This window comes from Mirounga leonina, unplaced genomic scaffold (assembly GCF_011800145.1).
Source record: "Mirounga leonina isolate KUSES-001 unplaced genomic scaffold, KU_Mleo_1.0 Mir_176, whole genome shotgun sequence".
NCBI lineage: Eukaryota > Metazoa > Chordata > Mammalia > Carnivora > Phocidae > Mirounga > Mirounga leonina.
Genome location: NW_023270454.1, coordinates 7,740,591 through 7,768,254, shown reverse-complemented (window position 1 = coordinate 7,768,254; position 27,664 = coordinate 7,740,591). Strand labels below are relative to the sequence as shown.

At 44.5% G+C, this 27,664-nt stretch overlaps 1 protein-coding gene across 4 annotated transcripts in view; it reads left to right on the top strand.

The window, feature by feature from the left end:
• CCDC25 (coiled-coil domain containing 25) overlaps positions 1-18,461 on the top strand; it is a 40,851-nt gene extending 22,390 nt beyond the window's left edge. For all 4 annotated transcript variants that reach the window (XM_035022612.1, XM_035022613.1, XM_035022615.1 and 1 more), the window contains 4 exons: positions 2,061-2,164; positions 2,372-2,574; positions 10,626-10,671; positions 15,199-18,461. In XM_035022612.1, coding sequence (XP_034878503.1) covers positions 2,061-2,164; positions 2,372-2,574; positions 10,626-10,671; positions 15,199-15,228 — 383 coding nt within the window. In that variant the 3' untranslated portion in view covers positions 15,229-18,461. The remainder of the gene's footprint in view (positions 1-2,060; positions 2,165-2,371; positions 2,575-10,625; positions 10,672-15,198) is intronic.
• Positions 18,462-27,664: the final 9,203 nt, after the last annotated feature.

Sequence of the window (27,664 nt, the reverse complement as noted above, 5' to 3'; positions counted from 1 at the left end):
GCCTTTCCCTTCTTCCAGCGTGGGTGACCACTGCCCTCTCAGAGCAGCATTAGGACTTTACCTGTACCTTTCCAATAGCATTTGATGCGTTCTGCTTTTCTTTCTTTCTTTTTTTTTTCCCTAAAGATTATATTTATTTGAGAGAGAGCGAGAGCTGGGGGGAGGGGGCGGGGAGGGCAGAGAGAAAGAAGCAGACTCCCTGCTGAGCAAGAAGTCTGATGCGAGGCTCCATCCCAGGACCCTGAGATCATGACCTGAGCCGAAGGCAGACGCTTAACCGACTGAGCCACCTGGGCGTTCTGAAGAAGTCTGCTTTTCATTGAGGTTATTTATGTACTTATCTGCTTTCCTTTAGTCTTGGAAGACAAGACCCATTATCTGATCCATGTTTGGATCTCCTGTAGCACCACACACGGAGATTTTTTTTAAATCTTAATTTTGAAAAAAAAAATTTCAAACCTACAGACACGTTGCTAGAAAAATACAACTCCTGTATGCCCTTCACTTAGATTCAATAATTTTTCCATATGTATTTGCTTTCTCTCTATAATGTTCTAATTATTCCTTTTTTTAGCTGAATCATTCGAAGGAAAATTATAGACCTCGTAACTCTTTAGCATGTCCTAAGAACAAGGACATTGTCTAAGTAACTGCATTACTGTGACCAGATTCAGGAAGTTTAACATGGCTAGAATACTGTCATTTGATATATAGTCCATATGTAAGTTTTCCCATTGTCCCACTACTATCCCTTTATAGCATTTCTTTTTCTCTCTCTTTTTTTTAAAGATTTTATTTATTTATTTGAGAGAGAGAGAATGCACAAGCAGGGGGAGCTACAGGCAGAGGGAGAAGCAGGCTCCCTGCAGAGCATGGGGAGCCCGATGTGGGATTTGATCCCAGGACTCTGGGATCATGACCTGAGCTGAGGGCAGAAGCTTAACTGCCTGAGCCACCCAGGCGCCCTAGCATTTCTTTTTCTGATCCAAGATCATATGTTATAGTTACTCATCATGTCTCTGATCTCTTTTAATCTAAAGATACTTCTTTGTCTTTCAAGACATTGACACTTTGAATGGAGACCAGTTGTAGGATATCCTGTGATTTGGGTTGGTCTGATGCTTCCACTTGAGTAGGATCACATGCATTTTCAGTCAGGAATAACATATAAGTGAAGTCTTGTGTGTTACAATCAGGAGTCACATGGTGCCATTTTGCTCCATTTTTGATGATGTTAATTTTGATCACTTAAGTAAGCAGTTATTCACCAGTTTTCTCCAATGTATGTGGTGATTTAATAAACTATATAATATACTGAAAAGGGCCTTAAAGAGTGTTGGGCCAGTGATTAAACTGGGATTCTTCAAGCTGCCTGAGAAGCGGTCCGGGGCAGAGGGGAAATGTGAGGTGGAGGTAGTAGGAGGAATGAGTGGGGTATGGGGTACCCGGCACCCCTTTCATCTAGAGCATCTCTGCTTTTATTACTTTGATATGTTTTCTTTGGTAAAAGAGGTACTACCACTGTGAAAAGAAACAAACAAACAAAAAATTCTACTAATCCTATCTCTTCCTGTTTCAAATGAGATTCCGGGAGCCCTGGGCACGTTCCCTAAGTGACACAGCTGGTTTGTGTTGGTTCCAGGGTCTCGTGCTGGTCTCTTGAATCCCAGACCATGGCTTTTTGCTTTATCTCGATGTTTAGCCTTTACTGAATCAACGACTCCATTGGGAATCTGAGGGAAACCTGTTTGGTCCATTTCTCTTTTTAAAAAATGCGTATCATAAATTTTGTTTTCAGTATTTGGGAGTCTCAGAAGTCCCTGAAGCTAATCCACAGACCCCTGCTTTCCTTTATAACACTATTGCTTGAATTGTGTTGGTCACCTTTACCATTTGCCTTTCGTGGGTGGGTTAAAAAAAAAAAAAGTATTTGGTGGTTTGAATCCCTCAGTGGCTGTTTGCACTCAGCCTTTCCGTTTGTTGGATTTTGGTAATTGGCCAGTGGGTGAGGGAACTCAGTATGCTCCGGCCCTCATGTTGAAGACAGTCTCTCTTGGCAGGCTGCAAGATGAACAACGTTAATGTGGTATATACACCGTGGTCTAACCTGAAGAAAACAGCCGACATGGATGTGGGACAGATAGGCTTTCACAGGCAGAAGGATGTAAGTGTTGTGCGCCGTGGGGGGGAGGTGCCATGGAGCCCCGGGCTTTTCCGTCTCTTGCCTTCATTGTTGAAGGCTCAGCATGACGTATGCCTTCTAAATCCCTTTTCAGCTGGGTTGTTTGGCCCCTAGAAAGCGTTGCCTCTGTTCTGGGGGGGAAAACCTACAATAAAGATTCAGTATTGTTCCCTCCCACCTCCCTCAAAGGTGAAAATTGTGACCGTGGAGAAGAAAGTGAATGAGATCCTGAACCGATTAGAAAAGACCAAAATGGAGCGGTTCCCAGACCTCGCGGCAGAGAAGGAATGCAGAGACCGAGAAGAGAGGAATGAGAAAAAAGCCCAAATTCAGGAAATGAAAAGGAGAGAGAAGGAAGAGATGAAGAAGAAGCGGGAAATGGACGAACTTAGGTATGTCGGAGCTGTGGTGTTGGTGTTGACCTTGGAGATTCCTCGCTGCTGATTTTCATCAGGGACCAACCCATAGGAAGGATATACTGGTGGAGGGCAGGACAGAGAACAGACTTGGGGCCTGAGACGGTCTAGGAAAAGGCAGTTATGCTGAGGCGTTGGTCAAATGACGCCCTTTTATAGGGACGGGATATGAGTGTGTGTGAAATAAAAGAGCTAATTTTATTCTTAGATAAACCGTCATCTTTAGAGTTCGGTTTGTAAACATCTTCAGGAAAAGACAAGATGTTATATTAAGGATTTAACATTGACTTGCTGTGGTACTTGAATAAGGTGGTCTTGGCTCTGAAGGCCTATGCTAGTAATTTTTTTTTTTTTTTTTTTAAGATTTTATTTGTTTATTTGAGAGCGAGAGCATGAGCAGGGATGGGGGGTGTAGGGGGAGTTGAGAGGCAGAGGGGAGAGGGAGAAGCAGACCCCCAGCTGAGCAGGGAACCTGATGTAGGGCTCAATCACTGGACCCTGGGATCTATGACCTGTGCCGAAGGCAAACACTTAACCCAGGTGCCCCAATGCTAGTAATTCTTAAAATTTGTTGTTTAAAAGAAAAAAATTTTTTCGTAAGTTAGAAGTGATTAATGTAATGAGGCCTACCCCAAAGCACTACACTTTAAAATGATAAATAGTAGAGGGTGCCTAGCTGGCTCAGTCAGTAGAGCATGTGACTCGATCTTGGGGTTGTGAGTTCAATCCCCATGTTGGGTGTGGAGCCTACTTAATAAAATAAGATATAAAATCTTTAAAAAATAAACAAATAAAAATAAGTAAAATGATGAGTAGTAGTTAAAATACAACTTGAGTCCTGAATTTCTAGTGTATGAGAATCCAGACTGAGTTTTCTGTGGCTCCTGTAACAAATTATCACAGATTTAGTGGCTTTCAAACAACATAGATTTCTTACCTTACAGTTCCATCCATTCATATGTTGGAAGTCCAGCGGGTTCTCAGTGGGCTAATATCAAGGTGTCAGCTGGGCTGTGTTCCTTTCTGGAGCTCTAGGGGAGAATCCGTTTCCTTTTCCAGCTCCTAGAGGCCACCCACATTCCTTGGCTTGTGGCCCCTTCCTCCATCTTCAGAGCTGGCCACATGGCATCTCTGAGACCCTCCCTCCAGAGTCGCAGCCCCATCTCTGACCACAGCCTTCTGTACTGTTGAGGACCAGTGCAGTGACATTGGGCCCACCCAGACAATCCATAACCTCTCCATCTAAGATCCTTAACCCAACCACATCTGCAAAGCCCCTTGTGCCAGATGAGGTGACATATTTGCAGGTTCTGGGGATTGGGATGTGGACATCTATGGTTGGGATCATTAGTCTGCCCAGCACACTGAATCTGTAGTAGATGTATAGTTTATACCTAAAGAGACTCCTGGGTTTTCTTTGTCAAAGAGGGAATTTAATCCTGCAACTTCTACTTACAGGATTTCTAGATTTTCCCACAGTTCTCCGTAGATATCATTTGTGTTAAGCATACCAAAAAGAAGGGGGGGAAGAAAAGGCATTGCCGTGCCTTTGGGAGTGGCACAGGATCAAAATGAGCTGTCTTGCCATGTCCTGACTTGGTTTCCTTGGAATACACTGGGTGATTAGAAAGGTTGTTGGGTCAGAACGTAGGTATAATGATCAAGTACTGGTATTTCTTAGTTATCCGCATGCACGTGCTCCTTTGGGGGTTCTGCTGAAACGGGATAAGTGGCTGCATTTAAAATATATTCAGATGGAGAGCTCCGGAAGTGTTATCCTGAGTTATAATCTGCTGACACGAAACAAACGAATGCCCAGATTTGGTTTGACCTAGTGTGAGTCTGCTTTGTGTTGTGAGTGAAAGAAAAATTATCAGCTCGATCAGCGCAGTAAAATGTGTGGAATTTTGAGCAATGTAGGATTGAGAGTAGCTTATTCATTTTTGTTTTTCGTGTGGAGTGGGGAAAAGAGTGAAAACATACCTTCTCGTGCCTTCTACAGATCTAACAATTTTGTTCAGAAACATAATATGTTAGGAATATAATATCACTTAATTTACTTAAAAACTTAACAAGAAAGAATAGCTAACGTTTTTGGGCACTTGTCATCTGCCAAACCCTGTACTATATTTAGCTCCATTATTTCATTTGATCCTAACAATAGCCAATATGAGGCAAATACTGTTATTACCTGCATTTTCTAGAAGAGGAAACAGCCTGACAAGCAGTTAAGTAACTTGCCCAAAGTCACAGAGCTAGTCTTGTCTGATTCTCAAGCTCACAACACGCTATAGTTACCACTCTTTTCTGCCTCTGTTCAGTCTATTCAGCGTTAAAGTAAAATTTATTCCATATGAATCAAGTAATTTATAGATATGGGAATTTATCTTAAAATGCATTTCATTTTTGCTTCAAATCAAGCTGTGTACTAGTAAAATTTAGGGGATTTTTTATATTTGATTTTATTAGTTTAAACTAAAACACAATGTGCTTATCTCCCAGATTTTCTTTTATAGTATCAACAACACATAAAATATTTAAATAAGTTGAGGGGGGAAAAAAATTCTCATTGTTATTGAGTGAAATTTTTGCCTCAAAAGCAAATTTATCTGATCAGTCCCATTTTCTAAGCTGTCCCTCGTCACTTGTAATTTTTCCATTTGTTTTCTCAGACACAAATTTTTGTCCTATATCACTCTGGCCCATAAATACCAAAAGGAAAATGTAAGTGGAATAAATGGGAAAATCACTTTTCTAGTTCATGTTTTTCTACACAGTTTTTCCCTGATGCTTTCTTTTTAATAAATGATCATGGCTCTCAGAAAACCAGAAACAGCTGATGCGTTCATTTCTGTGAAACCTGTGCCACGGCAATGATTTGCTTTCCCAAGCTGCTGAAGCTAGGAGGGTGAGAGGCAAGGCTGCAGCGCGGGGAAGCCACGCAGCAACAGACCAGGGACCTGCCGGCTTGCGTGCCGGCTCCTGCAGCTTCTGTGAAGTTCCAGCCACAAGCTCTAAGCTTCTGACCCGTTTTAAAATCTGTTTTTATACCTTGGTAGTGCTCTATACATCACCTTAGTTTCTGTCTTTGACTCTTCCACCCAAGAGATCAAATGCTGGGCCTACAGAATCTTCTCATTCTCAAGTCTTTCACTTGGTTTTCTGACAATGACAATTTCATTAGCTTTCACCAGCAGCTGGTTCTTTTATTTGGACCATCTGGTAGGGGATGTCCACTATTAGTTGCTGCGAATGCCTAAGAAACCGACTTTTGGGTCTGAAGGGGATTCTGCAGAGAAACCAAGAGATATTCTTATCCCGGAAGTTAACCCCAATGCTTCCAGATGATTTCAGCAAAGAAATACTCAACAGCCTCGTATCTGGAGATATCCAACTTCCCTCCAATTCTAAAACCATTATTTAGATTCTTGTCCCCTTTCTCTTCTCAACTTGTTGAACAAGAATGGCAATAAGCCTCTCATTTCTAATGTCTACTGGGAGAAGAAATGGATGGAATTACCATTATACAGCTCCAAGTTCTCCGAGCTCCAGTCAGGATCCTCTGTCGGCCCTCAGCTCAGCGGTGAACAAAGCCCAGCCCACCCTGTGGAAGGCACGACTTCTGCTCCGAGGCGAGGAATGATAGCCCCTGGAGACAGAACTCCGTCTTGCTCTTGCCGATGAGCCTTTACTCCTTGACCTCAGCATGCAGAAACTGTGATGATCTGATAATGTAAATAGGTCTACGTAAAGAACATCCTCTTAGACAGGTTTTAGAAATATTTGGGTTGTTGAGAGGGCAGTATAGTAATACCATCTGTTCACCATTTATTTTCTTCATCTAAACCATTGGGAGAAATTTCCCCTTCCTTAGACTTTGCATATTCTCACTTACCCATCTTACGCGTTAGCTCCTTAGACACATGCCCTGTGAGCCTAGGAGCTCATGGGGTTTGGAGTGTAGGGAAGAAGCCTCCTCACACGTTCCTTCCTCTCTCTGACTGCTACACTGCAAGCCATACATTAAGATGAGGTAATAGCAGAGATTCAACACAGGTTTTTAGAGTAGTCGCTGTCTTAGACGTGATCTTGAGAGTGAGAAGCAGAACAGCTTCTACTCAGTCTACGTTTGGTTTGAGAGAGCAGGCATTTGGAGAAATCCTTTAGACAGGTTACCGGTGAGTCTCCCAGTGGACACCATCATTTATTGGCAGGTGCTAGGGAAGAGCATCCCTGGCTCCCTTCAGTGGGTCCTGGCTGCGTCGTTTCATCTCTGTAGTGGAATGCATGGTTGCATCCAAATGAAAGCGCACCTGCTCTGTTTCAGTCTTGTATTCACTTATTTGGGCTTTGTGGTATTATAACAAACATCAACATCAAAATCAAGCTCCACCATGTGGATATTAAAACCAGAAGAAACAATAGAAAAAGGTAGTTAATAGAGGATAAGTGAGTAACAGATCAGAAAAGAAAAAGGTAGGGACTGTGGCTACCTGAGATAGAGATATTTAAAAATTGGGAGTCTGGGAGGTCGAAATTTGAAACCAAGGCTCGGGTGATTGAAATCAGACAAGTACAAGGCCCAGGTAAAATGGCAAGTCACAGGTGAATGGATCATCAGTTTGGACAAGTAACCTGAGCTGGATTTGGGGACAAAGATGACTTTAGCAAGATGGTTAATGTGGGGGGGGGGGCGCCTGGGTGGCTCAGTCGTTAAGCGTCTGCCTTCGGCTCAGGTCATGATCCCAGGGTCCTGGGATCGAGCCCCGCATCGGGCTCCCTGCTCGGCGGGGAGCCTGCTTCTCCCTCTCCCACTCCCCTGCTTGTGTTCCCTTTCTCGCTGTGTCTCTCTCTGTCAAATAAATAAATAAAATCTTAAAAAAAAAAAAAAAAGATGGTTAATGTGTGGAAAGTTATAGCTGGTAAGGGGCAAAGCAGGGATTCTAACTCAAGTCTGGAGTCCTGAGGTCCGCACCGTACTGCCTGTAAGGCAAGAAAGGAACGGGTTGGCAAGGCCAGAGTCAAGGTCATATATAGGCAAATAAAAGAATAAAAGATGAGGCACATCGGAGAGGGATTTTAAAAGGTTTTGCGTAGTACAGAATTTCAGGTTGTAAGTGATAAGGAGCCATCATAGGTGTCCTAGGATGTTAGGAAGAAGTAGACCTGTAGGAGGAGTTTAGTGGCAACATGTAGAAAAGGTAAAAGACCAATGATTAAAAAGATGATATAGTCCAATGTAGAAATGACTGCTTTAATTGGACCTTCTTTTGTTTCTCCCTCACACACGAACACTGCCGCCTTCTATAACTAATGCTCTGTATGCCGTAGCTCTCCGTTTTAGTGGCAGACTCCTTCAAAGAGGCACTTACATGCATCTTTGCATCCCTTTATGTGTGATCCGGTGCTTTGCATATGCAGTGAGTAAGATTGGTTAATATATTGCGGATGTATAAATAACAGATTGGCTTCTCTGAGACAGTGATGCTTGAGCTAAGATCAGAACTATGTTTGCTGGTTAAAAGGGGGGTGGGTGGCAAGAGGACTCTAAGCAGAGGGAACTGGGTGTGCAAAGAAAGACTCTGTGTGGGAGGCAGCAAGGCAGAACCCAGGACTAGAAAGGCAGGCCCAAATGTATGGAACCCAGGAGTGAGGGGATGCATGGATCAAAGTGCCCGAGCACACGGGGCCTGTTGGTGTCATGTTTGTCTTCATCCTTCATCAGACTTTTGTGAGATCATCAAAGACTTTTAAGCAGGGGATTGTATGATAAGGTGTGTGCTTGAGAAAGCTCACTTTGCTGACCTGAATGGAAGAGGAACCTGGTGGGGGGTGGCTAGGCCAGTTAGAAAACTATTAGTTGTCCATAAGACAGGTGATGGTAGCTTGGAATATGGGAGTGTTGTGGAGGGGTAGAGAGAAGTGGACCAGGGAGAAGTGATTTTGTAGGTAAAATGACAAGATTTGAAGCTGGATCGAATGGAGGGGACAGGCAGGGCAAAAGAGTGACTGCTAGGTGTCTGGTGTGTGAGGTGAAATGGATGGCGGTGCCGTTCTCTGGGCCCAGGGGATACCGGGAAAGAACCAAACTGGTGTGGGACCATAAGTAGCGAAGGGACATATGAATCTGACAATACCTTGAGGTATCCAAAAAAATGTCAGATAGGCAGATGGATGAATGGGACAGAGCTCAGAGGACAGGCATGGCCTAACAAAGGGTAACTGTGTGTTGCTTTCATCGAAGTGGGCTTTCAGACCCAGTGGTTCTTGAATGTGGCTCGGGCATGCCCGTCTTCATTAGGCGATTTTGAAATGCAGCCAGGATTGAGATTCCCTGCTCTACCCACTTTGTGCTCAGCATGCCTCTCTCTTTCTGCTCTTGCAGCTTCTCCATCTTACCTGTGTATTTCTTAGAGATAACCACTTCCTCCGACAAGCTTCGCCTAATCTCTCTCTCCAAATGTCTCCCAGATGGTTGTCTCAAACTGGGACTGTTCTCCTTCCCTCTCGTTCTCAGTTTTCCGTTTCTATAGTTCGTATTCTCTACTTGGATGCCTCACCATTCCTTCACATGCAACATGCCGCACGCCGAGCACACCTTCCTTGCAGCATTTGCCCATTTCTCTCAACTGTAGCATTATTTTCTTCAAATCACCCAAGATAGAAACCTTGATGTCATCGTTGATTCCTCTCAGATTTATCCCTTCTTACCAGGACAGCTGTTAACAGCCTGGATTCATGCCCTCAGTGGGGGAACATTGCAGCAGACTGGATGGAGCATGATGGCAGGAGTGTGAGCTCAGGAATCTGATGCGGACGGATTCAGAGGCTCGCTTCTCCACTAGTTAGCTGGGAGAGCTTGCACGACTTCCTTAACGTCCCCTGCTCTGCCTCCTGTGTCTTGAGTAGGCATGAGACTCTCCCTTGCCTTATAAAGTGGTTGGGGGATTAGCGGTAATTTATGAAGCATAGAACACAGGTCCTAGCAAATAAAGGATACTTGGTAAATGGTAAATGTAAATACTGTTACTATTAACTCATCTCCTTGCCTTAATTTCCCTTCTCCCTCTCTTCTGTCTGCTACAGATTAAACACTGGTATTCTATGGTCTCACTTTCCTTTGTCTCTTTGTGTATTTTTAATTGAACTTTTTGCAGACTTATGGCTGAGTAGGTCTTATATCCTCTCCTGGTAAGCTCTTTGGGGCTAGGCTTTGTTTTGTTCATCATGTTCTGTTTTCTTCCCATCTCATCCTCCACCCAGGCTTAGCACAGGGCTTCACACCTCACAGATATTTAATAATACTTGTTGAATCTCATATGTCTCTCCTCTGCTCCCGTCTTATATTGTGGCTTCTTGCCGATCACGTTGTGTTAGCTCACACAGTTAGGACAACATAATCGGGCCCCACACATCCAGCCTAATTTCCCGCTCCTTTGCCTTCGGACTCCACTTGAATGGACTTGAGATGTCATTATAGATACCATCTCTTTGCCGTTGCTCCTACCATTCTCTGGATCTGCCTCTGTGCTGGTGCATCTCCTCGTGAGTTCCTGTAGCCTCTGCAGTCCGGGCAGTCCGCCCCCAGCAAGGAGTCCTGTTTGCTCTTGGCCATAGATGGGTTTCCTGATCTGAATAACGCCACCTACCTCACAGTGTGGAAGTGACATGAAATGAGTATGAGCAAGCACTTTCTAAACTGTAAAGTGCTGTGCACATCTTATTTACTGTTCAGAGGTATTTGTTGCAATCTCCTTGAGGGCAGGGATCATATTTTCCTCCAAAAGACCCTGCTGGGTACATGGTAAATGTTCATGAAATACTCGCTGGCTGGATAGCCTTATTTTGTTTATTTTTAGAGAAGGGGGGACTTAAGCAGGCTCCACATCCAATGCGGAGCCTACCGTGGGGCTCGATCTCACCACCCTGAGATCATGACCTGACCCAAAATCAAGAGTTGGACACTTAACCGACTGAGCCAACTAGGCGCCCCTGGATAACCTTATTTTAAATGTGTTTCCTTCTAGGAGCTATTCATCACTAATGAAAGTTGAGAATATGTCTTCAAATCAGGTATGTTCAAGTTATTTGTTTTAATGTTGTACCTTAAAATAATTAAGAGTTTTTAATAATCGAGTGACTAGCCAGTACTGATTCACATGTTGCTGATGGCTTGACATGATTTGGCAACCATCATACGCTCAAGTGCATTCTATTGGGCATTGCCCCTCTTTCCCTGGGCCAAGAGGGAAAGAGGGGCAATGTGTTTTTAAGTAGGTCACCTCACGGAAAGAAATCATCGGGCTCTGTTATGATGTGCAGGTCTGTTAACAGAACATTCTTGCTCCTCATTTGCTCTTTCCTAGTTGCGGCATGCAGAAGGGCCCTTATTAATATTCTACATTAATGTTACTGTAGATCCTATATTACAACTGAAAACAAAATTCTCACCTTCAATTAAAAAACAAAATGGAAGTATTAACCCCAAGATCTTACCTGCAGCCTAAGTGACACATTGGTTGATTTCATGTTCCTCAGGACCTCAGATAAGAGAAATGAAGATCCAGATTATAGTACTGAAAGAATTTTCTTAGTATCAGCATCTAATTATTTTATTGGAACTATGTCAGGGACTTACTGTCCATGAGTACTCTCTTCCCAAAATTTATGGGAAGATATGGAGATAGCCCAATTTAGCTATTATGTAACAGGCTGCAGAAAATCGAAACTGAGTGGTTATATTTGCTATGTTGCATATTTTATAGTATAGCTTACAAATACAGTTGGCCCTTGAACAGTAAGGGGGTTAGGGGTGCCAAATCCCCTACACAGTTGAAAAATCTCCATATAACTTTTGACTCCCCCAGAACTTAACTACTGGTAGCCTACTGTTGACCAGAAGCCTTACCCATAATATAAACAGTCGATTGACACATATTTTGTATGTCGTATGTATTATGTACCATATTCACACAATAAAGTAAGCTAGAGAAAAGACCATAAAGTCATAGGGAGAAGAAAATACTTTTACAGTCCCGAACTATATTTATTGAAAAAGGGTCTGTGTAGAAGTAGACCCGTGTGGTTCAAACCCGTGTTGTTCAGGGGGCAACTATGTATGCTTTAGATCTTGTTGTTCAGGATACTAGGCACTAATTACATGTGACCATTTAAATTTAATTAAAATTTAGTTTACTTTAAAAACTCTGCTCAGTCATACTAGCCACATGTGGCTAGTGGTCATATTGGACAGTGCAGAAATAGAACATTTCCACCATCAAAGAAAATAATATTACACACTACTGCCTTAGATGCTTAGAAATAATTAACAAAATTTAAGATCCCTTAAAGGTCATCTAGTCAAACCCCATATTTAGTTCATCAGTGGGGGTTTTTAGTAGGATTTTATACCTTGTTCAAATCTTAAAGTCCTTCTAAAAATGAGTAAGGACAATATTCTTATTTCTGTCTCTGTGAAGAACTAAATTTATGAGGCTCCTTTGTGAGTCAGAGATGTAGCTTTGTAATTTATTCCTGAAAAATTCAAGAGTAGCATTATGTAATTAAATACACCTTGAATTTGAAGGTTAGAGCCCTAAGCTATCATTTACTACATGGATAAGCCTAATAAAGTTATTTAACCTCTCTGAAGGAATATTCATCAGCAGTGGAAGGGAGACTTAATTTCTTCCTGGGTCTGCACTAGAATTTAAACAAGGGCATATATGTGAAAGTTGTTCCTCAGTCTCTGAATATAAATGGTCATTGTTAATTTCTTGTCGATACAGCCCTTAACTGCTCTTTTCCCACAGAGTTTCAGTATTAATGGTGATATGTATTTAATCCCTTCTGGAAACTACTATTAGATTTCTTGGAACTCTTAAAACAGCTTAACAGTTAAACAGAAGTCTTTAACATACCCTCAGTGTAATGTCTTTGTTGTGGTTATTGTTGCTTAAAAATCTTCTGTGATTTAGAGGCTACTTTCCAGCAGAAATTGGGCACCTGGATTATGTTAATCTTAGGCATTTTCATTTCCATCATTGTGGATTATTAAATTTTGGACATTCTTCTGGAATTAATACACACACACACACACACATACAAATATACAGACATGATCTGAGTAGCGACAGATGTTGAAAGCTCCAGGATTCGCGGGGCGCCTGGGTGGCTCAGTTGTTAGGCGTCTGCCTTCAGCTCGGGTCATGATCTCAGGGTCCTGGGATCGAGCCCCGCATCGGGCTCCCTGCTCAGCGGGAAGCCTGCTTCTCCCTCCCCCACTCCGCCTGCTTGTGGTCCCTCTCTCGCTGTGTCTCTCTCTGTCAAACAAACAAACAAATAAATAAATAACAAACTCCAGAATTAGCCTGCTTCTCCCTCCCCACTCCACCTGCTTGTGGTCCCTCTCTTCGCTGTGTCTCTCTCTGTCAAATAAATACATACATGCATACATACATACATACATACGCTCCAGGATTAGCAAGTCAGATTTATAGACCAAAGGACTCCTAACTCTTCTGCCGTTCCTCTCTGTCTGTTGTTTGCTCCCCTGTCCCTGAGCTCCAGGTTTCAATCAGATTCATGTTTCCAGGGAAGTTTTGCACTGGGAGTTTTTACTCTGTCTTGCAGTGGAAGGACTCTTACAGCTTTCCCCCCCATACTGCCAAAGAATAGGTTTTCATTCTCCTTGTAACCCTCTTCTCTTATGGGGGTACAGACCTTTTATGATCCAGTTTGGCTGCATGATCAGTTGATCTTCAGTTAAAGCTGCGTTTATATATGATAGGACTTGAGTTTTCATGTGGCTTATATAAATTCATCAGGAAAAATATTAGTCTTCCACTCTGAAGTTGGTTTTAATTTTGAGCTCTTGCTCTCCTATTTAGAATAATCCTCTTCAATCTGTAATTTCTTCCTAATCTTTTAATTTGTTATCAGTAAACAGTTCCTTTCAATTCGATTTTGTTTATCACTTTATAGGTAGATGACAAGAAACCTATTTTGCTATATTGAAAAACATATTGACTCTTAAAGGGAATCTTAAATATAAAAATTGGCCAAATAGGGGCACCTGGATTGTTCAGTCATTCTAGCGTCCGACTCTTGATTTTGGCTCCTGTCATGATCTCAGGGTGTTGGGATCGAAGCCCACGTTGGGCTCTGCGCTGGAGCCTGCTTAGGATTCTCTCTCCCCCTCTCCCTTTGCCCCTCCCCACCCCCTGCCCCACTTCATACACACTCTCTCTTTCTCTCTCAAAAAAATTAAAATTGTCCAGATAAAGTCTTGGGTCTCGGATATCTATTTAAAAGTTGCTGTAATCCCCAAATACAGATCCGCAGACACATGGGACAGACACTCTGCAAATCTGACTCACAGCCTTTATCGGGAGTGACACACTTTCATTGTCACCAATCCAAATTGTCTTAGAGCATTTTTCCACCTCAGTGTTCAGGTTCTAATACTGACCTTCCAAGATAGATGGTGACTTTGAACATCTCTGATGCTATGATTTCAGTGTAGGACTCTAAGGCAGTCACAGTTCTGGTTTGTGCATAGAATACCAACATGAGCTTGCTCTTCATACAATTATCTAAGGCATTTTTGCCGTGGCCTCGGTTCGCTGTGCTCCTTGATGAAAAGCACAGAGAACTACTGAAAGAAACTGGCGATCAAAGCAGACCTCAGAAACCAGCGTTTCCTGCTGGGATCTCCTGTTTCCTGGCCCATCTTTAATAAGAGCTATTAAGGAAGAGCAGAGCATATATACCTGGAAGCCTGAGCCCTCTCCTTCTCTCTCAGCTTTGGTATCAGGCCATGGGAAAGAGAAGCTACAGCAAGTGCTATGTTCAGGTTGTGACGTTTTCAAGCTGATGTCCCAAACTTAGACACTTAGCGAATGTTGGCATCCAAGGCCGTTTTCTCAGGGTATGCAATAGATCAAAAAGGAGTCTGGGGCTCTACTTTTGTCCTTGGTCTTTAGGACGTGTATATAAGCCACACAATAAAATCAGGGCCTTTCTACTGTATACCATTATATAAGGTTTTTTAATCAAAAACTTGGCAGGCCACTGAACTTGGTACCTAGCCTATGGCTTCCTAATCACTTTTCCTATTAAAAAAAAAAAAAATCCATCTTGTGACAACCTTGAGGCTAAAAATAATGGAATCTACGCCAAAAATGTGTTTGCCTAATTGCCTATTGGCAGCATCCTTGGCATAAGGATTTGAGGCAGGATCTGTTTGGATTCATATTTTGCTGTATTTGTTGGAGTGATCACATTTTGTTTTCGTCACACTTGTTACATCCTGTCCTAGGGCAGGTGGGCCTTTACTTCATAATTTGGAAACTGTTGGTCATTTGTTGCTGTGTGATTCAGGCCATATAATGACGCCATAGAAACCTAGCTAGTCTAAACAGCTCCTACTTTAAGATAGAGAAGTGGTGAGTGAATTTAATGATGTTACTTTTTACTTTCACTTTCTGAACTTTGCAGTTACGCATCAGGAAGCTTGTTACTTAAGACTAATTGTGTACATTTTTAAAAATTTGAGTTATTTTAAAGGCTTTTACAGTTTCACTTTTTTGTTTCCTACAGGACGGCAATGATTCAGATGAATTCATGTGAATGGAGGAAAGGACCTTTGAAAGATGTGAATTTCGGGACAATTGCAGACGGTTTGATTTCATCTGTGTTTGGAGTTATAAAAAAAAACAACTAAAATTCTACCTTCATTCTACACAAATATTACCAGCGTTGGAGTTTAAAAAACAAAAAAAGTGTTCCCTTTTTTGCCGACGGAAAAGGATCAGATATTTATAATATATTTGGACTTGAAAAACAGCATATAACTTTAGGAAAGTGAAAATATTTTTGCTGAAACATGTCTTGGTACCTCATGATAGTTGGCTGCCCTTGTTCTTGGGATAGACTTTAGAACAGACCAGCTCTGAGAAGTATTTGTTACTGTGGTCTGTCCCTGAGAACAGATGTCTTGAGAAGCTTTTTCATATTCTTAAAATAGCTTCACTTCTGTTAAGAAGAATGTATCAGTGAGCAATGTATGCGAACGTTGCCCTTGGCCCCGATTTCCTGAGTAGAACAAGAAAGCTTACGGGTTTTGATGGTAATAGTGGTATTTTCAGAAGATTGCTGGCTTCAGTATTCCCGTCCCATGGTGTCGTGTGAGTCTGTTAGCAGCGTTGTCCTCAGCTCTCCCCTTGTCCTGGCTTCCACCTTCCGCGTCCTTTCCCTGAGCAAGGGCCTCCCCTGCTAGTTACCATCGTGCTTAGAGAAGTAGTCCGTGTTAGTCATGGTTGGGCACGCGGCAGTGTTTACCTGAGTGCCGAGTCCCAAGCCACATACGTGACGACTTCCAGGCTCTGGAGCTGTTGCTCAGCGCTGAGGGGAGAAATAGGAAGGCATGATCTGAATGATTTTGAGGATGTCAGGCTACCTGATTTTTGTCTTGGGATGCACTTGCAGAAAGCAAACGTCCCGTGCTAGGGTTATGATCCTTGAAGGAAGCATTTCACCAGCCAGCCAAGTAATTAGTTTATTTACCTTGAGACAATATTTACTTTGAGTTGTATCTCCAGAGTTCAGATTTCTCAGTTGTAGGCCCAGTAACTTAATATGTAAAAGGACTACTCATCTGAACCACTTACTCTCCAGTGGGATTCTGAATAGAAGGTATATTTTTGTTGCAATCCCGGTAGGAAGCAACAAAACAAAACAAGTGAAAGGAGAAGAGAACAAAGCCCGCAGGTCAGGAGGCGCACACATTCACATTTTAGCCACACCCAGAATTCTACACGCAGCTTTATTCTTCCTAACTGTATTCTAACCTGGTGAGAGTTATCCTGTCAGAGCACTTTGGAACTGTGGGTAAAACTAAACGACCTCAGTGTTTCTATTTATCCCAAGTCGGTGTGTGGGGCGGAACTGGAAAATTTCCCTGAGGCATAACTTGGCCAGATTTTGAAGAGGGGATATGGGAGATTTTTCCCATATGATGACTCCAGAAATTAGTGATTTTTTGTGTGTGGGTGTGTGTGTGAGATAACATTCAGCCTGGAGTTCTGTGATTTTAGAAATGTAAAAATAAAGAATCATTTTTTTATTTGGAAGGACATTAATATATGAACTCATAGAATTTGCTCGTTATCCCCATCCCCACGCTGGTTTTGGAGTGATCTCGCTATAAAAAACCTCGTCCATCCAAGGCTCAACATGGCAGCTTCTAGAGCTTCTTCCTCCCTCGTGGCCACATGCGTCTGCCCTCTAGATGCCCAGGGGGCTGAAGTGGATGACCTTTCCCAAGCCCTCTGTGGACTGAGTGGAAGCTGGTAGGGCTCCTGCCCAGCCCACAGGCACTTCTTTCACGCTGCGGCCAACATCTAGAATGGGGAGAGCTTGCCTCTGGCCTCACCCGTGTTACCTCAGCCTGCCACCGCTTCTGAAGGACTCCTCTGCCTGCTGTTACAGCAGGTAGAGTTACAGCTTCTGGAGCAGACGTCTATGATCAGTGTAGTGTGAGAGATCCTGGGGTCCGAATTTTAAACCTCTCTGAATTCTCACCTCACACTGCTTTCAAGTGTCAAAGCCTCTCTGAATTGCCAGAGTTTAATTCCTAGCTCTCGAACTTCTTGAGCTGCTCTGTGCTGATTTCCCCTGCCTCTGTGTGGGGGGCAGTCTTTTCCCCAGTGCCTGTGGATCCAGAAAAAACAAGGACCTTTTCTCTTGAGGACGTTGGTTCCGTGCCCACAGGTCACACTGTTGCCACTGAAACCATCTCATTTCTTGCTAGTGACATGTTTCTTAAACTACCTGTAGGAAAATTGCAAATCGTTATATTTAGGAGCTGTGCCTATGATCAACTCCATGCATTCTGAGGGTATGTCTTTATAACTGTGTCTCATTTCCCTGCTCCGATCTGCATGCCAGTGAGGGCCACATTATTTAATCTGCTTCACAAGCTCAGCTCTTTTACAGCTTTAGAATTCACTTCTTACCAGCCTTTGTTGATCTAGGGTCATGATCTTTGGGCAAGGGCGCTTCGTCACCGCGCTGGTGCTGGAACACACGTGGGGAAGCTTACCAAAGTCTGGAAGGTGTGGACTACAGCACGCTTTAGTTGAACCCTGTCAGTAGCTCTTGTTTATTTTGTTGTTTTACTTTTAACTCTTTCTGGAAGCCCGGCTTTTGGTGAGCCTTTAAACTATCCAGTGCCAATGGTGTCCCCACTCAGGAAGGAAGGGGGCAGGCGTACACAGAGCAGGAGGAGAAAGAATTCAGCTCTGGCCTCCAGCTGGGGACCGGCTCTCCCGCCACCTTTGCATCTGAGAGTCAAAGCCCTTGTTCTCTGGGCTAGAACAGGTTCTGGGGAAAACCGCTCAGGACACAGAAATAGAACACCTTTCCTTTCCAGTTTTTCCTGAGCTGTGATATTGAAGCCTGCTTTGTCTCTGTTTGATTTCAAATACAGCATTGTGAATAACAAATCCCAGTGAGTGGGCAACCTTTTGATCTTAATGTAGACTATAAAACAATCAAACTGTCCTATAATCAGAAGCGTAAAATTAGAAACTGAAATTCCAAGCTAAGTGTCAGTCGCAGCCCATCTCACTCCATCCAGTAAGTGTGACAGCTCAGAAATGAGGACACTGCCTGAGCCCAGGCAGCCTCCCATTCCAGCTTCACTTGGAGCTCTTCTCTGCTCGCCTGGGCCCGGCACGCGGCAGGAGGCCTTAGGCGCGCTATTCATTTCACAAATGAGAAGATGCCAACTGCATATTCATCACGTCCTGGAGGAATGCTATGTAAAATACAATAAAAGCTTATAGTTTGAGTAGAATCAAGTGTGTGTGTGTGTGTGTGATTTTACTTTTCACTTTGCTTCCCCAAGCCCCTGTCTCACTGATGGGATGTGCATACCTCTTTTAGGTGAGTAGGAAGAAGGAGGTTCTTGGCTGCCTGAAATGATACCCTTCAAACGGTCAGTTTTGCTCCTTAGCAAGAGGAAAAGAGCAACTCAGGGTGAAGGGAAGATTGCCCGAGAATTCCAGGAAGAGAAGCAAAAAGCCTGGATCTCAAGGGCCATGATGTTTGAGCACTAGTAGTTGAAGTTTACAACTTGATACCCCGCCTTCCAGAATTCGTAGGGGTCTGCTGAGATTTTGACCAGGATGAGGCTACACTTCTGAAGACTTGCTGGAATGGTATTTTTTTTTTTTTTAAGATTTTATTTATTTGAGAGAAAGAGAGCATGAATGGGGGAGGGGCAGAGGGAGGGAGAAACAGACTCCCCGCCGAGTAAGAAGGCCCACGCTGGGCTCATCACTCGATGCCATGTCCGCGAGATCATAACCTGAACTGAAGTCAGAAGTTGAACCAACTGAGTCACCCAGGCCCTGGAATGGTATCCCTGATGAATGTAGGAGCTTTGGACCAGCGTTATTTACAGGTTCACCCCTTCTGTGGTGGTGCTTTTTCTGTAACTGAGTATGTTTGCAGGGGGAGGTCTTGGGGTAGAGGGAGCCACAGAAACATTCAAGTGTCTCTCCCAGCCACGAAAGCATATTTGAATTCTTCAATGATTATTAGAAGACATTTTTGAGTCCTATTTCTCACTAGTGGGGGCACTACCTACATCCTTTTGGTTTTAACTGCCTTAGCTATGAGAATTCTTGGATTTCAGTGTTTGAGTAAACTAATACGGAGAATATAAGTTGAAACCAGAATTTTCATACCAAAAATGTAGAGGTCCATGCATTTACTTGGTGGCCTCAGGAATACACTGCAAATACAAATACCTATCTCACACACGTGTCACCCGTGGTTTATCATTAGAATAGATTTTACCTCTTTCTGGCTCACGTTGATGGCTTCCCTCTGCCTTTTTTTTTTTTTTTTTTAAAGATTTCATTCATTTATTTGAAAGAGAAATAGAAGAGCACAAGCAGAGGGAGAGGGAGAAGCAGGCTCTGCACTGAGCAGGGAGCCCGATGCGGGGCTTGATCCCAGGACCCTGAGATCATGACCTGAGCGGAAGGCAGACGCTTAACCCTCTGAGCCACCCAGGCGCCCTTCCCTCTGCCTTTCTAATCTCACAGTATCAGTTACTTGAGGAACTTCCCACCTTAGTCGTTGTGACTGTAGTTCTGCCCCGAAGCCAGATGAAATAAACTTCTCTGCTGTTGGCAGGCACCGATTGGCACTGACCTGGCATTTTCTGCCCGTGTTGATAGCCAGGGAATGGAGGCCAGGGGAAATGCAGGTTCACCCTTAATATCTTCCGTAGCGTTTCCTCGTTCCCGAACCTGGTGAGTGGGTGTCGATATTTAAGACTGGGAAAAAAAAAACCCAAAGAACTCCCCTAAGTCAGCATGCGTTTTCAGTCCCACATCAACCCCGTCCTGTAACCACTGCAGTAAAAATACAAGCCTAATGGCCTGACATTTCACATCCTGCCTGGCTGAGGCCTAGGCGCCTGCACTCCTGCTGGTATTTTGGCTTCGGCTTCGGCACTTTGCCTCGCAGAGAGCAGGCTAACATTTGCGTCTGATTCCGGGGATCTGCTGCTGAGAATAGGATCTTTCAGCTGCCAAAGGCTGGTCCGTTGGTCTTGAACCTTTTTGGCTCCTTGGCCAAATCCAGGGTCAGTGGGTCAAAATTACAGGCTGAAGAAGGTCGAGAGACAAATACTGTTAGAGCAGCAGTGCCCTTGACCCAGCTCAGCCTTGCCAGACTTCTCTTCCATTGTGAAGCCCTTAGCTCTGTTCTGTCACTTCAAGACTCGAACTTCCTCATTTTATCATTAATGTCCTCAGTATCAACGAGGCTTATGTAACTCATTTCAAAACTAGAAATACTAGTCTTTGGAACTCTTGTAGTCCATTCTGCCTTCATTCCTAAAGCCAGTTCCAACCTCCCCTCCTCGGGGCAACTGCCTGCTTGGCTTCACCTGCTGGCATTCACTCGGATGTGGCTCTGGGGTGCTCAGCCTTACTCTCTGTTTGCTCTGGTAACTCAGATTGCACTGGAGCTGCTACTGGGGGATGCCCTGACCCCGCTTGCCCCGGGCTGGAAGGCAGCCCAGCCTGGGAGCTGGGCGTGGACTTTTATCCTCACTGCCTCCAATGTCCTGTGTGACCTTGGGTGGCTTAGTCAACCACTCTGAACTCCCATTTCCTCTGGAGGGGTTGCCAAGCTCCACTGTTCCTTCATCCCTGCCCTATGGCCCATGGGAAGAAGATCATACAGAGTAATGGAACTTGGGCCTGAACAGCCTGTTCAAGGTGTACCTGATAGGGAACGATTCCCAGCACTCCATTATCTCCCTACCTCTGTCCAAAGGAAAGCGGACATTCATATCCAGGTGGCCATCCCCCTGGACTATGAGACCATGGACCACTATGACTTTGACCTCTTTGCCAGAGAGTGTGTCTGACCATGTGGGCTACGCCAAGGTGAAGGTCACCCTCATCGATGAGAATGACAACCTACCTATCTTCAGCCAGCCTGACTACACGTTGGCTTGTATGAGAATGTCACCGTGGGGACCTCTGTGCTGACAGTCCTGCTCCAGACCTCTCGTGAAACTGTGGGCCTGCTCTCCTTGCCTCTGCTGTTTGCTGAGACCTCACCTCTGAGAGCCTTCATTTCCTCATCTGCAAAATGGGCATGAGACCTCCCAAAGCTGCTGTCAAGACGTGTGAATGTTGGATGTGCAAGCATCCCCTGGGCCCAGCCACTTCCCAGACGTCTACTTAAAAGAAGAGAAAAGTACAGAGTGATGTGTTCCCAGTTCCCCTTCTTGGAGGCAACCAGTGTTAGAAGTTTTCTGTCAAAGGTAGAATTTCTCTATCTGGACTCAGCTGAGCTGGGCCTGCATATAGCAGCAGCTCAGCTAAGGAGGGAGGGGAGAGGGGCTTCTCTCTGCCTTTGCCTCCTGGGCCATCTAATCCAAAATGCCCAGCCACTTCCCACTACCCACCACCATGTCCCAGTCTCCCCCAGGTGCTTCCAGAGCTCCTAGCAGGTAGGAACTTTGTGGCCTCTCCCACCACCCTGCCAGGCCTAGTCTCCCCTGCCCCTGCTTTTGCCCACGGTCAGCCCAGTCTTCCCACCGCCTTTGCTGCAGGAGAAGCTGAAGTTAGAGCTGTCTGCTCAGGGACTGTGAAATTCCTTCTCCCTGGCCTTTTCTGGAATGTTACTTACATTTCTCATGGGAGGAAAAAAAAAAAGTCTTTGGAAAGGGGTGGAAGGTCTCAAAGAGACAAAACTTAAATTTGGTCACAGAGAAAGCTTTATGGATGCCTGTGGTTAGAAAATGTTTCCTTTTTCCAGAAGAAGGGAGAAGGTCATCTATGTTCCTGCCCCTCACCCCCAATGTGAGGCCCTGCCTGGTCCCTCTTCTGCCATGGTGAAAGGTGTTATCCACCATGTTTAAAACCAGATAATGATTGAAGATTTGTAACATAGTAAAACCTTGTTGTACAGAACAATACATTGATTAGCTGGACTTTTTCTTCCTCGCTTGTATTCAGACAACTGCTCATATAGCAGAGATTAAAGAGTATAGGAAACACAAACCCGCCCTCACTTGAGCTTGCCCACGGCTGCCTCCAGGCGCTGTGAACGAGCTCCACTGGAGGACTACCCCCCAACCCCAGGATTTCCTGGCATTCTGAGTTGGGAAGAATGTTTAAACTGTTTTCCCTTATATGAATTAGGTATATACATGGTTCAGAATTCAAAAGGTATAAAAGGGCAGAGTGCAGAGTTTTAGGGCAATGAAAATGCTCTGTAGGATACTGTAATGGTGGATACATGTCAGTATACATTTGTGCAAACCCATAGAATGTACACCAAGAATGAACCCTAAGGTAAACCGGGCTCTGGGTGACGATGACGTGTCAGTGGATGTTCATCAATGGTAACAAATGTACCCCTCTGGTGGGAGGTTGATAGTGGGGGAGGCTGTGTGTAGGTGCGGGGGTAGGTGGTAAATGGGAACGCTCTGTATCTTCTCAATTACGCAGCAAATGTAAAACTGCTCTAAAAAATAAAGTCTACTTAAAAGAAGAGAAAAGTACAGAGTGATGTGTTCCCAGTTCCCCTTCTTGGAGGCAACCAGTGTTAGAAGTTTTTTATCAAAGGTAGAATTTCTCTATCTGGACTCAGCTGAGCTGGGCCTGCATATAGTAGCAGCTCAGCTAAGGAGGGAGGGGAGAGGGGCTTCTCTCTGCCTTTGCCTCCTGGGCCACCTAATCCAAAAGAAAATGCCCAGCCACTTCCCAGACGTCCCACCTGGTTTCTGGGGCTTAGGGGTGGGTAATGAGTTCTGAAATGGAGAGGATCAAGAGAGGAGTGCCTTGGTGTCCCCACCCACAAAACAACGTATGTTTGGACAGGCTGTCTCTCGATGAACTCCCATGTTCCAGGTCAATCTGAACTCAGTGGAGAAGGAACACAAGGAAGGAAGAGAGCTGCTTGCTTTCATCTCAGTTTGGTGCTTGGGGTGGGAAAGGAGGTGATGGGGACAGAACTGGCCTCAAGCAACTCAAGATGTCCTCACCCCAATCCCCCTGCGACCTTCGCTACCCGTGTCCCAGCGCCCCTTCCTCCTGCAATGTAAGGGATGGGAGGAAAGATCTAGTATGGGTGAGGATAGGCACAGGAACACGAAGGAAAGGGAGATGTATACCGTACACCATTTCCATGGATTTTACCTTTAGGAGTGTGGATTTTAGGATGAAACTCAGCTCCTTTTCTATGTGAACTAGCACAAGCCAGTTGTCCCCGTTGGGGCTTCCTTTTGCCCACTGGAAAATGAGGACTAGGACGAGAGCAAGGTAAATTCCAGCCTGTGGGGTCAGGCAGGTAATGGGAAGGAGGGCTGGCGAGATGGGCAAGTGCATACACACACCACGCATGAGCTTCCTAAGGGGGGCAGTTGCTTCTCAGCTCAGGCCAACAATCGCCGTGGGGAAACGAGGTTTTATCAACCGATTTCATCCGAGGGGCTGAACTTGATAGGACCGGAAAAAAGAAATGGTTGTTTCCTTCCAGGTCTTTCTTCAGCAGAACTCTGGATTCTCTTGTCCACCCTTTGATGACGTCTTGGGCCAATAGATCAGATTCCGTGACTTTCTGATCAAGTGCTCCCAAATAGGAACAGATTCACTTTAAAATTACAACTTCCTTTTAGGTATTAAAAATGATGTTAGGGGCGCCTGGGTGGCTCAGTTGGTTAAGCAACTGCCTTCGGCTCAGGTCATGATCCTGGAGTCCCTGGATCGAGTCCCGCATAGGGCTCCCTGCTCAGCAAGGAGCCTGCTTCTCCCTCTAACCCTCCCCCCTCTCATGTACTCTCTCTCTCTCATTCTCGCTCTCTCAAATAAATAAATAAATCTTTAAAAAAAATGTTGTTATTTAAATCAAAACTTTAATCCCAAATATAATTCAAAACTTCAACCCACCTGCTAGTTCAGGTCTGACTGGTCACTGCTTCTTCCAGCTCTCCCCCGATGCTTCGCTCTTCCCCAGCGGCCAGCTCTTCTAGAAGTGCGGTGGGGGCTAGAAAGGTAGACAAGGCAAGTGCGGGCCTTTTGTGACTGGTACTATTGTACTCTCATTGCTGACGTGTCTTGCGACTGAAATGTGGATGTACTTACCTACAGGCTGCTCTCAGCTTTACCACTTCGTGACTATCCAATAGCAAATTACATCACAAATCTGATTTTTAAGTCAGATTTGTATATGTTAGCTCAAGATTATTCAACACCGCTGGGCCAAACCAGGCTATCAATCGAGGGCTGGCTTAGAACAGGTTTGAAGGTCTCTTCCAGTCACCGTCATCTGCAAAGGTACGATTTTCTTAGATTGAGTAAGGACCCCTGGAAGTCATCCAAGCTTTCCCCTTACAGACAGGGAAACTACCCCCCACTTCCCCTCTACGAGGCCTTCTGGGTGGCAGAGGCCTCCTGGAAGTGAATTCTTCTGTCCTGCTGGAACAAGACCTGAAGGGAAGGGCCAGCAGGTGGCAGGAGAGAAGAGCACGGGCCTCAGCTTCCGTCCAGTCGGGTTCCAGCTGTCAACGTGTGAGTCCATATTGTGGTCTTGCATTTGGATCGGGGAAGGAACCCAGGACGTCAGGTATCCCTCCAGCCCCAAGAATATGGTAGCACATCTGGAAAAGCTATGCTTTGGTGTCTGGGTGGGAGGAAGGGGTCTCAAAGCTCTTTGCCATTGAAATCTTAGAAATGTGGGGTAGAAGGTGACCGAATCTTCTAAACCAATTCCATGTATTGATTTAAAAAGAAAATGGCGGGCGCCTGGGTGGCTCAGTTGGTTAGGCGGCTGCCTTCGGCTCAGGTCATGATCCTGGAGTCCCTGGACCGAGTCCCGCATCGGGCTCCCTGCTCAGCAAGGAGTCTGCTTCTCCCTCTTTCCCCCCTCCCCCCCGTGTTCTCTCTAGCGGGCTCTCTCTCAAATACATAAATAAAAAAATCTTTTAAAAAATAAAATAAAGGGCGCCTGGGTGGCTCAGTTGGTTAAGCGACTGCCTTCGGCTCAGGTCATGATCCTGGAGTCCCTGGATCGAGTCCCGCATCGGGCTCCCTGCTCGGCAGGGGGTCTGCTTCTCCCTCTGACCCTTCCCCCTTCATGTACTCTCTCTCTCTCATTCTCGCTCTCTCAAATAAATAAATAAATCTTTAAAAAAAGAAAAAATAAAATAAATAAATAAATAAAAAGAAAATGGCTGTCAAAACATGATGCCTGTATTTTTTTTTTTTTTTTAAGATTTTATTTATTTATTTGACAGAGAGAGGGAACACAAGCAGGGGGAGTGGGAGAGGGAGAAGGAGGCTTCCCGCCGGGCAGGGAGCCCGATGCGGGGTTCGATCCCAGGACCCTGGGATCATGACCTGAGCCGAAGGCAGACGCTTAATGACTGAGCCACCCAGGCGCCCCCATAATGCCTATATTAAAAACAGGTTTCTTTTGTTCCAGATTCAGCCTCTAGCTTTCCCTCACGGGCATTCATGCATAGGTTTCATAGAATCATGGATTTTCATAGAAACATATCCCGTGGAGTTTGGAAGGGACCCTGAAGGTCACCTAAGCCGATTGAGCTCTTCTGTGCCCTTTACAACATCCTATAACAGAACTCCTTCAGTGTCAGCATGAATGCATTCAGAGACAGGAAGCTCAGTACTTTCTAAAGCCATTTATCTAGGGGCTCCCGGGTGGCTCGGTGGGTTAAACGTCCGACTCTTGGTTTCTGCTCAGGTCATGATCTCAGGGGCGTGAGATCAAGCCCCGCATTGAGTCCTGAGTCAGGCTCCATGCCCAATGCAGAATCTGCTGAAGATTCTCTTTCTCTCCCTCTCCCTCTGCCCCTCCCGCTTGTGCACTCTCTCTCAAATAAATAAATAAATCTTAAAGAAAAAAAAAATCTAAAGCCACAGGTCTATTAGAAAGTTACTTATGGAGCCACACTGGTCTCACAGTGACTTCTACCCATCATTTTGTCTTTTGCTACCTGGGACTGCTCCTAAATGTCTCCTTAGCAGAAAAACAGGCACCTGAGGACAGAGACCCCTCACATCGCATGGGGCAAGTGCCCCTCACTCGGTCATTTGCCTGACTCCCAGGGAAAAAGCAGCTCCCCGAGGGTTCACAGTCCCTGGCCCTAACCCCAGAGGCTTGCACAGAGGAGGAGAGAAACCATTCTTCTCCACGTGTAGCCTTGATCAGCTGACCTCTGACCGACACTGTCAACTCAGTCCCCAAACTCTTTTCTACACATCATGGTGATTAGAGTGTTGGGACTTTGGGGAGTTTTTTTTGGATTAGAGGCGTTTTGACTGATGGATAGATTGATTGATTTTTTTTTTTTTTTTTTGGTTTTAAAATGTAACAAACACCCAAAGGAGTGCATAGAAAGATACATTCACTTGGAATCTTATTGAAATTTTTTTCTATGATTTGCTTCTTTCACTTAGTATTATGTGTTTAATGAATTTTCCCTATTAAAGATATCTTTTTAGAGTCCATTGACTTAATTCTGACTTTAAATATTTACTCCAAAATAACCCCTTTTACAAATATTATCTACATATTTGTAAACATTCCTTCCATATTATAATTCAAAAATCTAGGAAAACATTGAATGGGGAAGGCCTCAGGGTAGGACCTTCAGCAAACCTCTAGAACCATCCTTTCTGATCGACATTAATCAATTATTCAACACTTTTTGGGCACACTCTCCCAGTAACTAACCCTCTTAATTTTACTTTAATGCAGACCATATTTTTCTACTTGCTCACATAGGTATCAGAAAACACCTTGTTTGAAATCCAGATCAAATAGATTTATGGCATTTTCCTGATTTACCCATTGAGCAATCTTGTCAAAATGTGACTTAGAGAACTTGTACTGGCTCCTAATAATTGCTGTAACATTTTCTAAATCACCTAAAGCAGCCCTTCAGTAATTCTGCCTGCGATGATTGCAAGCTCACCAAGACTACAGTTGTAGGAAATCACTTTTGACCTTCAGAAAATCAGAACCCTCAGAAAATCAGAACTCCGCTTTCTATTGCCTTCCATGAGTTCTGATTTCACAAATAACGCCTGCATGACCTCCCTTCACAAGTTTTCAGTACCTGGAATGTCCTTCGTCTGGACCAGGGAGTTATGACTTAGAGGGGACGAGATTAATCTGCTGGGACAAGGAGGGCGTTTTTAGCACAGAAAGGAGGACAAAGCTCTTAATGATTGGCTTCCAGAAAGTGGCAGATGAAGTAATTTTCAGAAATTGGCAAGAGGAGTGGGAATAAGAATTTGAGGGTGAAGGAGCCAGGTTGAGATAGTGACTGGAATCATGAAAGCGTGCTTTTATGAGAAATGCATCAGATTGCCAAAAGAAAAGAGTAGAGAGAGGATGATTTTGCAGTCGGTCCATTTAGCATGGAATGATAACTCTTTCCACTGGTCAACTCCCAGCCAAGGAGCAGGAGAGGAGAAAGAAGACAGGATAGGCCTGGGTAAAT